Source organism: Ceratotherium simum, chromosome 2, assembly GCF_057802395.1.
Source record: "Ceratotherium simum simum isolate JZ-2026a chromosome 2, ASM5780239v1, whole genome shotgun sequence".
Lineage (NCBI taxonomy): Eukaryota > Metazoa > Chordata > Mammalia > Perissodactyla > Rhinocerotidae > Ceratotherium > Ceratotherium simum.
The window spans coordinates 58,405,822-58,420,967 of NC_141901.1; the positions used below are offsets into that span (position 1 = coordinate 58,405,822).

Consider the following 15,146-nt stretch of genomic DNA (forward strand, 5'->3'; position numbering starts at 1 on the left):
TAACACTATGTTTAGAATGAGTTAGCTCTTGACTGAGCTTTCTGCCTTCAGGTTTATAATTGAATTTCTCTAAATGAAAAGCATCCATTTTGTTCTGGCATAAACACCAGAATAAGCACAGTTACATACATTATTCCAATATATTTAACAAAGAGGCTCTTCTCATTTTGCACAGAATAGGACACACAATGAAGACAATCCATGAAAACCAGAAGATCTACTATTGCGATTGAGAACATCAAGACCAGGCAGCAAAGGACGAAGGAGGTCAGGCTGTACCTATATGGATGAAGCCGATTTCTCAGAAGATACAACTTCTAAGCAACAGGAGGATTTGCCTTATGATGGGGATTTCTCCCAAGTTAAGATATACAATGATTCCAATTTTACCTCAAAAAATGAGTTCCTTTATGTCTCGAATCAAATTATTTTAACAAAAGATGACCCTCAAGAAAAGGCTACACACAAGGAGACTTGCAGAAATGCAGACATGGCCATGACTCTGGACAAAATGACTGAAGATGCTGTCAACAAAAACTATGATGAAGAGAAACAATGCACCATAAATCTTCCTATTCTGGCTGATAACAGAGACCCTGCAAAGTCAAAGATTTCTGGTATGTTACTCCATCATCTTTCTAAAGAGGAATTCTTAAAAGGTCAAGGCATTAATTGTGAAACTCTCCCAGAGATCTCTAATGCTGACAGTTTTGATGAAGCTATTCTTAAAAATATTATTTTGCAGTATGTTAAGAATTCTTGGCCAAAAGAACAAACTCCAGAACTCACTGACCAGCTCAACCCCCAAAGGGATGGTGAAAACAGCAATAAGCCCAGTTGTTCTCCAACTACAACAGAAGAAAACATCTCTGATTTAGAAGAGCTGACTGGAGACAGCAGCCATCAAGAAAATTCAAATTTTCTAACTAAAATCAAGAGTCCAAGTGATAAACAAAAAAGTTGCCACGGGCAGACATCCCAGAAACAGCAGCCTGAAAAAGCAAGTTCAGGCAGTGGGTTCAAACGTGGCCAAAGTCTAGTTCATTACCTGCTCTCTGATTTCTCTAAGGTTGCTCCCAAAGTAAAAATCCCTAAAAATAGCATAACTGATAAAACACTTACAATAGATAAACAAGCCAACTTTTCTCCTACATGGAGATATAAATCAGCTATTGTGCAAGATATTTTAGAAAACATGTCTAGGTCAAATGTTGTTGAAAAACAAGAGCAGAAAATGAAAACTACCAAAGTTTCACAACTGATAGAGGTAAGTAGTAGTGGTCTCCAGGAAATGTATAATCAGGGCCACTGCTCCTCTGTATCACTGTGGGTCTTTGGACAGTGCATGAAACTGAGTTCTAGTTCTGAGGTTCTGGGTTCTAGTTCTAGCTGAGTACCTTGACATCTCAGAAGCTCAGTGAGTGTCCTCACGGGAAGATCAGGAGCTGGACTAACAAGAACACATAATAGAATAAAATCCAAATTCTTTGATCCAGAATTTGAGTTTCCCCATTATTTTTACTTTATCCTACCCTTCTAAACTTAGCCCCCTTCCCCAGGAGTCATCCTCAGTTACCTGGCTGGTCCTTCAATCTCTCCTCAGGCCCTGAACTCTCTGAGCTCCTGCCTTACATGGACTATCCCACCTCTGCTTACCAAAGACCTGCTCATTTTCATTGCCTCTTTCAATTCCCCGTTAGCCAGAGGACTTTTCAGATCCCCCCAGTCACAATCTTCCCCATCCTTGTTTGTTTAGTGTACTCTCAGGGTGTTTATCTCAGCCTGCTTTGAATCATAATAATTTGGAAATATCTGTTTCTTCCACTAGATTTGAAGACCGTGGACAGCAGCAACCTTGTCTTCATCTTTCCATTGCCTAACTTCCCCCAGAGGCCTGGCCTTATGTCTTGCATATATTATGCCCTTAGTTATTAATGGTAAATTGAATTGAATTAAGATCTCTAATAAAATATTCCAAGATTGTTATATTGGTAACTATTAATTTTGTTAAGGCTTAGTTTATACTATTTCTCCTTTCCCCATCTTTCCATCCCCCTACCCAACTTCCCCACATGCTGAGGCTTAGGATCTTGTTGATTATTTGAGATTCAGTAGTTAGGTAAATTCACAGTAATGATCAAAGTACATGTTTTAGTTCTCTGGCACTTTGCCAGGACTGTATGATCTTTCTTTTAAGCTTTTTTTTTTTTTTTTGAATTTTATTTATTTAATTTTTTGCTTATTGCAGTAACATTGGTTTTATAACATTGTATAAATTTCAGGTGTACATCATTATACTTCTATTTCTGCATAGATTACATTTCACCACCCAAATACTAATTACAACCCATCACCACACACATGTGCCGAATTATCCCTTTTGTCCTCCTCTCTCCCCCATTCCCCTCTGGTAACCACCAATCCAATCTCTGTCTCTATGTGTTAGTTTATTGTTGTTATTATCTACTACTTAATGAAGGAAATCATATGGTATTTGACCTTCTCCCTCTGACTTATTTCACTTTGCATAATACCCTCAATGTCCATCCATGTTGTCACAAATGGCTGGATTTCATCGTTTCTTATGGCTGAGTAGTATTCCATTGTGTATATGTACCACATCTTTATCCATTCGTCCCTTGATGGGCACTTAGGTTGCTTCCAAATCTTGGCTATTGTGAATAACGCTGCAATGAACACAGGGGTGCATGTATCTTTATGCATTGGTGTTTTCAAGTTCTTTGGATAAATACCCAGCAGTGGAATAGCTGGATCATATGGTAGATCTATCCTTGATTTTTTGAGGAATCTCCATACTGTTTTCCATAGTGGCTGCACCAGTTTGCACTCCCATCAGCAGTGTATGAGAGTTCCCTTCTCTCCACATCCTCTCCAACATATGTTGTTTCCTGTCTTCTTAATTATAGCCATTCTGACGGGCGTGAGGTGATATCTCATTGTAGTTTTGATTTGCATTTCCCTGATAGTTAATGATGTTGAACATCTTTTCATGTGTCTGTTGGCCATCTGTATATCTTCTTTGGAGAAATGTCTGTTCAGGTCTTTTGCCCATTTTTTAATTGGGTTGGTAGTCTTTTTGTTGTTGAAATGCATGAGTTCTTTATATATTTTGGAGATTAAGCCCTTATCAGATGTATGGTTTGCAAATATCTTCTCCCAATTGTTAGGTTGTCTTTTCGTTTTGTTGATGGTTTCCTTTTGCTGTGCAGAAGCTTTTTAGTTTGATATAGTCCCATTTGTTTATTTTTTCTATTGTTTCTCTTGCCCGGTCAGACATGGTGCTTGAAAATATGTTGCTAAGACCGATGTCGAGGAGCGTACTGCCTATGTTTTCTTCTAGAGGTTTCATAGTTTCAGGTCTTACATTCAAGTCTTTAATCCATTTGGAATTAATTTTTGTGTATGGTGTAAGGTAAGGGTCTACTTTCATTTGTTTGCAAGTGGCTATCCAGTTTTCCCAACACCATTTGTTGAAGATCTTTTAAGCTTTATATGAAGGGCACCCTGGACTGAACAACATTCTCTGTTTCTATTTCCACCCCTTCATACTTCAACTCCCTTCTCTTTCACCTGAATACTCTGGGGAGTTTGAGTAGAACCCCCCCACACACACACACACACCTGGAGCCAGCAGCCCACCTGGCCTTGACTGGGATGCTTCCCTAAGTCTTGGAGAAATCTGCACCCTGTGACATTGGGAAGTCTCAGAGTTTCCCATTCTGCTTGCAGGAGAATACCCCTGGATGTGCACAATTCTCAGTGCCCCAGTGTTAGTAGGAGCAGAATGGATATCAGGCTCATCTCCCTCTGGCAGTGGGAGTCTGAAGTTAGGTGTCTGATTTTCTCTAGACCTGTCTATTCAGGTTGGAGAACTGGACTCTATAGGTTCCATATCCATCATTTAATTAAGATATTCATAATAACCTTAGTCTAGTTTGACCACTACCATTAACTCCCTGGCACTAGTGTGTTTCTGAGCTTTACGTGTTGGGAACAATGGGGAGACCCTCAAGGCGAATCACTCTGGAATTTAAACTCCTGTCCAGTTAACTGTGATGAGTAGAAAAGGGCATGTCCTGTGTCAACAATTACTGTCTTGACAAACGTTTGGAACTCAATGCATACTGTTTTACATTACTCTAGAGTACGGCTACCGTGTGTGTGGTGTTAGTGAGAGGACCAGCAACGAGCTGGTGATGAGATCAACAATGGTCCTTGCCCTCATGGATCTTATGGTCTAGTTTTAGGAGAAATGTTTGAGTATTCCACATAATAGTATCAAACAGGATAGTAGTAACAGCTAACGTGTATTGAATGCTTACCATGTGCCAGATATTATGGTAAATACTTAACATTTCATCCTCATAACAACCCTATGAGATAGGTTCTGTTACTATTTTACTGCTAAGGAATTTGAGGTTAACAATGATGAAGTAATTGCCCTGGGTCACCCAGCAGATAAGCGTCAGAACGGAATTCAACCTCAGCATCAGGGCCCCAGCTCTTGATGCAACACTGGGCTGCCTCCACGATGACCAGAACACATCAGGTCATTCTGAATAATGGCACCATTGATCAGTATCAACAGTAATGTTTTCTTATCCTTTAATTGTGCAGATGGAGCCCACAATACATGTCCACCAAGAACATCTCACAGGTACTCGAGTTTTTAAACTTCTTTGATTTAGATATACATTTTGAAAACTTTTTAATAGCAAATGGTGGTGATTGATACAGACTTCTGTTTTCAGCAGTTAATAAAACTGCAATGAAGTTGGGATGAACAGTAGCCAAAACTTATTCTTTCTTATATAGGACTAGAATCTGAGACAAGTCTCTTGAAGTTGTCATCAACCTCTCAGAAAGAACCTTCCTCAAGTTCTTCTTACATATTTCAAAAGATATCCCAAGGGAAACAGATGTGTCAGAAGTTAAAAGAACAGACTGATCAACTGAAGACTAAAGTAATACTTTTAAAGCTTACTATGAACAATAGAAGTAACCAAATTTAAACATAAGATATCACACCATTAATGAAATATTGCATTTTTCACTGCAGGTACAAGAATTTTCCAAAAGCATAGCACAGGATTCTCCCTATCATTTGCAAGACAGGAGGCTGGTAATAAATTTTATCCAGTTTTTAAAATCTTTATTAGGGAATTTGACATGGGTAAATACAAATGACTTTATAACACCATGTTTTCTCTACACTGGTGGGATTGGAAATGTTCTGGTAGGATATCTTTTGCTGAAGATTAAACTATCTTTGTGTTACAGGGGTTAAAAGAGCTTAGAATTCTATTTATATGTGTATTAATCCTCTCTCTTTCTCAAGGGATCTATTACTTATGGCTGTTATTCCTCACCAGTCACCCCATAATAAATCTGAGACTATGGTATGTTCAATAGAATAATGTCAGCTGTTATAAAGGACAAACTTGCCCATAGTTGAGGGACCCTGGTGGACACAGGTTATAAAATATGCCAGTATCTGGCAACTCAATGTATAAAACTTTGAAAACTTAAAATCAATCAAACTCTTTGATTTTCACATCCTTGTTGTTGCATTTAATCAAATCACTTATTTATGTTGTAACCGTTACAGCCTTGTTCATCAGTGCCAGGATCATGGGAAGTAGGGGTGGAGCATGGCAATGGGGCAAAAAGCTGAGACTAGTAGAGCCATAAATGTGCGAAGTGGAAGATGTAGTTTAGGCCATTGGGTCAGCAACAAGGCAGGTGGTCAGAAGTCCTGATATGAAGGACACAAGCAAAACTCAAGGCAGGCTGTGCTTCAGAAACCAGACAGCATAGACAAAAACCAGGAGGACCCAAATGTTAAGGGATACAACTCATTATTCATTCTTTCATCATATTAATTAAATAACTCATTCATTTATTCAGCAAACACTTACCAGGTACTTTGTATGTCCCAGACTCTGTACCAGGCACTAGGATTTGGAGATGAAGAAACAATTTCTTTTTCAAGCGGCTTATAGTCTCCTAGGAACAGCAGACTGGTAAACAGATAAACGAAATGCAGCTTGAGAAATGTTACAGATGGTGCTAATGGCAGCCTAGAAGAGGCTCACCCATGCCAGTTAGAGCAAGGCACTGTAAAAGGCTTCCTGGATGTGACTTCTGAGCTGTAGGGGGACTATAGATGTTCCAGGAAAAGGGATCAGCAGGTGCAATGGCCCACGAGAAAGTGCTGATAGTGTAAGGAACTATATGGCACTGTAATTGACCAGATGGAGCTCAGGGCACACATGGTGAAGAGGAAGGCAGGAGACTAGAGAGGTAGATAAGGACTACATCATGAAAGTCCTCTACACTGTGCTAAGGAGTTTAGATTTTATCCTGAGTTTGAGTGATGGGGCAATATTGGAGGATTTAAAGTTGAAAAATGATGAGCACTGTAGGGGCAAGACTGTAGGCACAGAGACTAGTTAGGAAGCCATAATCCAGCTGACAAATTCTGAGTCCCTGAACCAAGGCTGGCAATGAGGATGGAGAGGAGGACAAATCTAAGGGATTAAGGAAGTGGTGGCAGATTGAAAGGGGTGAATAAAGGAAAAGAGGAGGTTTGGATGAGTTCTAGATTTCTAGGTTGGGCAACCAAGGTCAGGAATAAAAGTGGAGGATCCAGTTCAGAATGGGTGTGGGAGGGAGGCAGGAAGCAAGATGTCAAGTTCAGTTTGGGACATTTTGAGGTCCCTATAGGACATCCAATTGGAGAGGTCTGGTAGGCAATTAGAGTAATGGATGTGGACCTCAGAGGAGTTTTTTGGGCCAGAAATGTAAATTTGGATATAGTTGTGGGTTGAAGCTATGGGGTGGATGAGGTTGCCTCAGCAAACAAGCAGAGTAAGCAGTGAAGAAGCCCACGGATAGAATCACGAGAAATAGCAACCAGGGTCAGGCAAAAGAAAAGAGGTCCACAAAGGAGACAGAAGACAAGCTACCCAAAAGGTCAAGGCAGGCTTGGAAGGGGCAGAGCTGTCGAAGACAAGAGAAAAGAGAGTTTTAAGAAGGGAGAGTGGGCCACACCGTCCAATGTTCAAGTAAGGAAGGAAAGCAAGATGTGCATTGGATTTGGCAACCAAGAGGGCATGGGGGACCTTGGCAAGACTGGTTTCAATGAAGTGGTGAATCTATGGAAGCCAGATTGCAGGAGTTAAAGAGTGAATGATAATGGAGATCTCCAAAAAGCCAGGCTTTCAGGAACTGGGAGAACACAGAATTTTAAAGGGCCAAGCAAAGCAGAGGGAACTGGTTCAAGGCACGAGCCTTCAGCGGCCTTGATTCAGGAAGTTACTTCCTGATGTTAGATGGTATGTGGGGATTCGTGTTGGGACTGAGAGGAGAGTAAAGATGACTCCTAACAGTGTCAGCCTTGGTCTGAGAGTTCCAGGCCCATTTGGGTCAGTGTTGGAAGAAGGCCAGACAGGGCTAAAACTAACCTCAGCCTGAGCAGCACAACATAGTAGAAAGCATTTGGATTTTGGAGCAGAAATCTTAGTTCTACATATTGGTTGTACAATCTTAGACATGTAGCATGTCTTCCCATCTCAGAGTTGTTATGAGAATTAAATGAGGTACATTTATGGCTAGAAAACTGTGTCCTATCTTCTTCTGAGACATAACACAAATTAAACTCCAAGATCCTAAATTATAATTCATAATTGGATTTCCTCTCTTTTCTCTTTCCTTTGAGAACCTAATTCCTTCTCATGGCTTTAACTGCCATTTTCTTGCTACTAATTCCTAAACTCCTAGTCCTAACTTCTCATCTATAGCTCCAAATGTTTGTGTGTATCTTCACTTGGATATCCCACTCTCACTGAAAATTCTACCTTGTCCAAAATTGGCATCTTCCTTCAGACTTATTAGCCTTTCCAAATTCCTCATTTTAGTCAGGGGTTTCACATTCTTCCCACCACCCAAGCTAGAAACCTGAGCCTTATCTGTGAGATTTACAGTATCAGTCAGGGTCCTGGCAGAAACTAGATGGTTTACTCCATTGGAGTAATTGAGGCGAGTTTAATAAGGGAAACAAATAAGGGACGGAGAGCATCTCAGGGAAGGAATAGTGGGGCAGAAGGGATGGAGGAAGAGCGGATACTGGAGCCTAAGGAGAGTAGCTGTAGCTGTAGGAGTAGCTGACAACCTCTGTGGCTTTTGATAGAGAGACACAGCCAATCCATGATGATGCAGGCAGGAGGAAATCAGGGAAATAAAGACCCCTACCTCATCCTTCAATTCCTCTTTCCTGCTGTTGCCTTCCATTGGCTGAAACCAACCAAAGCCAGGGGCAAGGGAGCCTGTTGGTGCAGTCCGTTGAAGGTCAGCCTCCTGGCTGAGGTGCAGAGAGAGATGGAGGATTGATCTGGGGGAAAATGGAAAACATCTACCGCACCTGCCACTTTTTATACCCCATAGCCAGTACATTTCCAAACTTGATTATTCATTTTAAATAATAATAATTAATAATAATCATGATGATAGCTACCATCTATCTAATAATTAATAATAATGATGATGATATCTACCGTAGTACATACTTGTACTATGTATGTACTATGCTCCTAGCACTAAGCGTTATCTCATTTAATTTCACAATAGGAAGTAAGGACTACTATTATCTCAGATGAGAAAACTGAAGCTGAGAGTTCAAGTTGACTAAAATCATACAATTAGTAGGCGACAGAGTCGGAAGTTGAACTCTGGTGTGTCTGATCCTGTAACCCCACTGTGCTATATTCCTGCCCTTGGCAATATCTCTCCAGTTCATCCTTTCCTCTCCATTTTCCTGGATACTGCCCGGTCCAGGCCCTCCTGAGCATACTTCAAGCCTGACATGTCTCACTATTTCCATTGAGCAAAGTGCTCCAATCCATGGTCTCTTTTCCATGGATTTCCAACTGGAATAAAATCCCTGAGACCAGGGACTGTACCTGATATAACTTTTGTATCTCTCACACTTTTGGCCCAGGGACAGACATAGGCAGTGCTCAGGGAATGTTTAGTGATGGGCCTGCCCGGCTGAAGCCTCTGTACCTCAAGACCAGACCCAACCGGCACAGTTTAAACATTCATCCGCTCGACACTGCACATGGTGACGTCTGGAAGACACATTCGAAGCTTCTGGCTAAACTTCCTGCTGTTCCTTCCCCGTCTCACCCTCCAAGTGCCACGGACTCAAACCTGGGTCCTCTAACTTCAGTTCTTTTTACGATCTATGTGGCTTCAGGTGTACTTCCTAGAGCTCCAATTTCCTCCTCTATAAAACTGGGATAATAAAATCTACTTGGCAACATTTACAACATTGATGTGGGGATTAAATAAGATAACGAATGGGAAAGTGCTCTATAAGCTAAAAATCATTCTGCAAATATGCAGGATTATTAATGTCCCATTAAGGAAGTTCAGAGGCCTCCGAATGGATTCTACAGTTATCAGAAGTAACTATACTTCTCAGCTTTGTGCTATGAGGGTGATGTGAAGGTTGAGATGGCTCTTGGGTTGTCTGTATGTTAAATGTCAGACTCTGAAACAAAACAATTGCCAGGAGAAGGATGGCAGCTTCATTTTGACACTACTGTAGGTCGTAGCCTCATTGCGTTATCGGAAAAAACAACTACACGCACAGGCTTACATGTGAATGATTCCAGTGACTTCACTGCTACAGGTCCTGGAGAACCTGCAGGGCCATCTTGAACTGCTGGAGCAGGAGTTTCTGGCCAAGAAGGAGAAGCGTCTGACTTTGAAGCAGCAAGTCCACAAGCATGAACCCCGAGTTGTCGGTGACTTTGATCCAGACAGGTAAGGCTTAAACTGTGAGGGGTGGAGGGATCAGAGGTGACTTCCTTCGGGTGGCATTCTGATATGGCTGTTGGCTTAGTGCTTGGAGAGCCACTGGTCTAGGGTCAGCCATGTCCCTATGCCACCGATGAACAAGTGTTACCGTATGCAACAAGTAGTATGGACTTCCTGTTGTGTGTCAGGTCCTGTGTTGGGCACTGACCCAGATGGAGTGCCTAGAACCAACATTTGTCTTCTGGAGGAGAGATATTGTGCCACCATCTTGTATTTTGTTGAATGTCATTATAATTGGTTCTGAGACCCAGAGGAGCACAAGAAAACCCTAGAAAGCCTCACATGCTAACCCCAGAGGTCCTTCTCTTCTCCAAGCTCCTCCTGTCCTCTCCTTCTCCCCACACCTGCCTTCATGTCCTTTGCCTGGTTCTTCTCTTCTCTCTCTCTTTTTTCCCCTTTTCCTTCCCATCCACAGACAATTCCAAAGGGGCAGTGGGAAGGAGAGGATCATGGTTAGGTTGGTTAGTTAATGTTGGGGTGAGGGACCCACAAATCCTGATAAAAGGAAAATGTTAAAGCTTAAAGTCAAATGATTCCTGAGTTAATTCACATTAGAAACCTGAATGCGAACCCGTATTGAAGTTTCCAACAGGCTATTTTTTATGGCACCATGCTCCTCTCTCTCCAATCCAAATAATTTTAAGATGCATTCCAGGACTCAAGGCTAGGATTGTTTCCATATAATTTCCTGGTATGAATTAAAAGAATCCATTTAGTAGATTTAATATTTGTAAGTTCAACTCTTTCTGTTCATAGCATTTTAATATGAAATCATTCTTGATGCCAAAATATTTTAATGGTATATACTTTGACACTAGCATCCAGAGGTATTTTTCCCAAAGTACAATTTTACTTTTTCGAAATGAATGAACTCTCTGTCTACTATTATTTCAACACTGAGTAATTAGACAGCAAGGATGGAGTTTTAATATTGATTTTTTCCCCCCAAATGCTTATTTTTTTTTCTGGGAAAAAAAAAGGTCTCCACATGCTTTCACTGTTTGCTTAAAAACTAACAGAGTAAGGATATTTATTTTCCAAGGGATCCCACTTGTTTTGACATTCGTTTTAAAGCCAGGCCTCTGTGCACATTAAGACCAAAGTTATGCAATGACTTATTTATACCCTGGTTACACCCACACTGTGTCTGGCCCCAGTACAAATGAAGAGTTTCAACTGCAATTATATCCCATATACAGGAGAAGCTTTCAACACTGGGGCAAGGGAAGGACCTGGCCTCTCCCCAAACTCAGTTAAAGCCACCTCAGAGCAAGCAGACTGCTGAGCTCGAGATCGGTCCTCTCCTTCTTGCATAGGCATAATGTGGCAATAAGCAGAACCTCATACAGACCTTGAGGTCTTGGCTTGCCGAGAACCTTCTAAGTGTTGAGGCCGAAGGCCACTGTAAGTGGCTTTCTGTAGGGGGAGAAGAATTCTCAAATTCATTGACTAATCACTTGTTTAAGTCAGCTGCTCTGCTCTTATGAAAACCTTCTTATTATTGCCTTTAAAAGGTAATATGCAAAAATATGTGTGTGGATTTCATGCTTCTTGTTTGTCAGAATGTAGTCTGATAGTCATTTGATTCTTTCACACACGAACACCAGAGTCCAAGGAGTCAAGAAATGAGGTGGTCAAGAAATCAGTCCCTTCTTTCTGATATTAGCAGCATATAATCTTGTCTTCTGCTTTACAGAAAAGATCACGAATTCCCTCAAAAAAGTCTTTTTTCCATCTCCAAGTCTGCATGTTTTCACCTCCTCTTTCTTCCTTCACTCACTTTCCACCCTCTCCAACCATGGTCCTTGAGCCCATCTCTTCCCACTACCTTGCTCCGTCATTTCACTTCCTTTACATTTTCAGGCTCCCTTGGTCCCCTTAATTCTCTTCTACCTGCTAGATTAGAACATATTTCCCTATATTTTATTTGATTATCAATATGGTTTTTCGTGCTTAGATCTTTGTCTCACCACTAATTGAATAGTGTAGCCTTTCCCCACTGGTTGAAAAGCCACTTTTATCATATACAGAACCTCCACGTGTATATGGAGTGGTTCTATTCCATCCCACTGATCTATGTTTCCATTACTACATTAACCACACAGTTTTCAATTACTATAATTTACTGTATATTTTGAAATATTCCTTCTTTTTTAAACTTTCTTTAGGCATTCTTGCACACTCTTCTTACTAATAAACTTTAGAATCAGTTCACCAAATTTCCTTAATAGAATTCCATTAGAATTTTGTTTAGGATTGTGTTGAATTTACAGATTAGTTCGGGAAGAGTTAAAATCTTTGCAATGAGTATTCCCATTAAGGGGCATGTTTTCTTCATGTAGATTTCACACATTTTTTTTTGTTAAATTTATTCCTAGCTATTTTATAGTTTTTCAGAGTATTGTTAATAGATTTTTCCCTAATCAATATACAGGAAATAAAGAAAATTGTATATTTAACTTGTACTGGCTAACTTATGCCATTCTGTTCTTAGCGTTTTGTTGATATTTAGTTGATTATCTTAATTTTTAGGTATGACAATCATAGCATCTGAAAATAATGATACGTCCCCCCCTCTCATTTTCCCCCTAAATATTTATGCTTTGTATCTTTTCTTCCTTCCAAATCTTAAGTATCACATTTCTTTGTATTGCTTTATTTTATTTGGCAGGTTTTCCAGAACAATATTGAATAACACTAATGAAAGAAAGCATTCTTGTCACGTCCCTAGTGGTAATAGGAATTCTTCCAAGTATGATGATTGCTGTAGATTCAAGCGTATAAGCTTTATCAAGAAAGTTTCCTTATGTTCCTAGTTTACTAGGATTAGTTTTTTTTCTAATTTAGGAAAATGTTTAATCCAATGAGATTTAGAAATCTACTTTTATTAGTTTATTAGTTTTTATTAGTTTGTTAGTTTATCTCCTTTAATCTATTAATGTGGTGAAGTATATTAATAAATATCCTAATTTTAACTATAGAATGAGTTGGGAAATTTTCGCTCTTTTTTTTAATGTCCGAGAAGACATTAAATTAAAGTCTTTGTAGAACTCACCCATAATCCCACTTGGATTTGGTGCCTTTCAGGGGTTAGATTTTTGATAATCTTTTCTATTTTTCTCTGGTTATTAGTCTTTTCAGATTTCCTACCTCTATTTGAGTACATCTTAATAATTTATATTTCCCTAGAAACTTATTCATTTCACCTAGATTTTAAACTATGTTGATATGAAGTTGCTCAATTCCATTTGATTTTAAATTTTTTTTCTGGTATTTTTCCTTTTTTTAAAAAAAATATTTTACTGACGTCACATTGGTTTGTAACATTGTGTAAATTTCAGGTATACATCATTATATTTTGGCTTCTGTACAGACTGCATTGTGTTCACCACCAAAAGTCTAGTTTCCATCCATCACTGTACTTATGTGCCCCTTTACCTCCTTCACCCTCCCCCCACCATCTTCCCCTATGGTAACGGCCAATCTGTTCTCCTTATCTATGTGTTTGTTTGTTTGTTTATCTTCCACATATGGGTGAAATCATGCAGTATATGTCTTTCTCTGTCTGACTTATTTTGCTTAGCATAATACTCTCAAGGTCCATCTATGTTGTCACAAATGGCACGATTCCTTTCTCATTCTTAATGTTTCTTATGGTTCTCGGTCAGATTTTTCTGGTGGTTTATTTTATAAATATTTTCAAAGAAAATGTTTTATTTTATTGATCAAATTCTTTTAAATTTGATTTATTTCTCCTTTTATGAATCTCTTCCTTTTTTAGGTTTATTTTGTTGTTCTTTTTCTGTCTTCCTATTTTGAATACTTAGTTTATTGATTTGGAATTTTCCCCTAATAGTGCATTTTAAGACTAAATTTTCCTCAGAGTACTGCTTTAGCTGCATTACATTGGTTTTCATATGTTGTTCTCTCATTTATTATCCATTTGTAAATTATCCCTAATCTCTATTTTTATTTTCTATTTGAGCCAAAAGTTATTTAGGCGAGTGTCAAAATTCCTAATTAGATAGTGTTTTTTTGGTTATCTTTTTGTTATTAATTTCTGGTGATAAGAGAATATGGGTGGTATAATTTTTTTAAAGACTATTTTAAGAGCAGTTTTAGGTTCACAGCAAAATTGAGAGGAAGGTACAGAGATTTCCTTTATACCCCCTGCTGCAATGCATAACATCCCCCATTACAACATCCCTCACCAGAGGCTTCATTTGTCACAGTTGATGAACCTACATTGACACATCAACCAAGGTCCATAGTTTATGTTAGGTTTCACTCTTCCTGTTGTAAATTCTTCGTGTAGATTTGGGTTTCATGCATCTTGTTTGTCACATGAGTTGGACAAATGTATATGGGTTTGGACAAACGTATAATGATGTGTATTCATCTTTATAGTATCATACAGAGAATTTTCACCGCCCTAAAAATCCTCTGTGTTCCACCTATTCATCCCTCCCCGCACACTAACCCCTAGCAACCACTGATCTTTTTATTGTTGTGATAAACACAGTTTATTTATCCTTTTCCAGAATGTCACATAGTTGGAATCATATAATATGTATGTGGCCTTTTAAGATTGGCTTCTTTCACTTAGTGATATGTATTTAAGTTTCCTCCATGACTTTTCATGACTCAATAGCTCATTTCTTTTTAGTGCTAAATAATATTCCACTGTCTGGATGTGCCACAGTTTATTTATCCATTCGCCTACTGAAGGACATTTTGGTTGCTTCCAAGTTTTGGTGATAATAAATATAGCTGCAATAAACATTCATGTGCAGGTTTTGTGTGGACATAAGTTTTCAACTCCTTTGGGTAAATACCAAGGAGCATGACTGCTGGATCGTATGGTAAGAGTATGTTTAGTTTTAAAAGAAACTGCCAAACTGTCTTCCAAAGTGGCTGTACCATTTTGCGTTCCCATCAGCAATGCATGAGAGCTCCTGTTGCTCCGTGTCCTTGCCAGTATTTGGTGGTGTTAGTGTTCTGAATTTTGGCCCTTCTACTAGTGTGTAGTGGTATCTCATTGTTGTTTTAATTTGCATTTCCCTGATGATATATGACGTGAAGCATCTTTTCATGTGTTTATTTGCCATCTGTATATCTTCTTTGGTGAGGTGTCTGTTAAGGTCTTTAGCAGCACATTTTTTAATTGGGTTGTTTTTCTTATTTTTGAGTTTTAAGGTTCTTTGTATATTTTGGATAATGGTCCTTTGTCAGACGTGTCTTTT

At 39.2% G+C, this 15,146-nt stretch overlaps 1 protein-coding gene across 2 annotated transcripts in view; it reads left to right on the forward strand.

Annotated features, from left to right (window-relative positions):
* The first annotated feature begins 283 nt into the window (after positions 1-283).
* The window catches only part of AKNAD1 (AKNA domain containing 1), a 33,871-nt gene continuing 19,008 nt past the window's right edge, over positions 284-15,146 (forward strand). For both annotated transcript variants that reach the window (XM_087419901.1, XM_087419908.1), the window contains exons 1-5: positions 284-1,267; positions 4,639-4,678; positions 4,837-4,985; positions 5,081-5,143; positions 9,716-9,849. In XM_087419901.1, coding sequence (XP_087276027.1) covers positions 284-1,267; positions 4,639-4,678; positions 4,837-4,985; positions 5,081-5,143; positions 9,716-9,849 — 1,370 coding nt within the window. The remainder of the gene's footprint in view (positions 1,268-4,638; positions 4,679-4,836; positions 4,986-5,080; positions 5,144-9,715; positions 9,850-15,146) is intronic.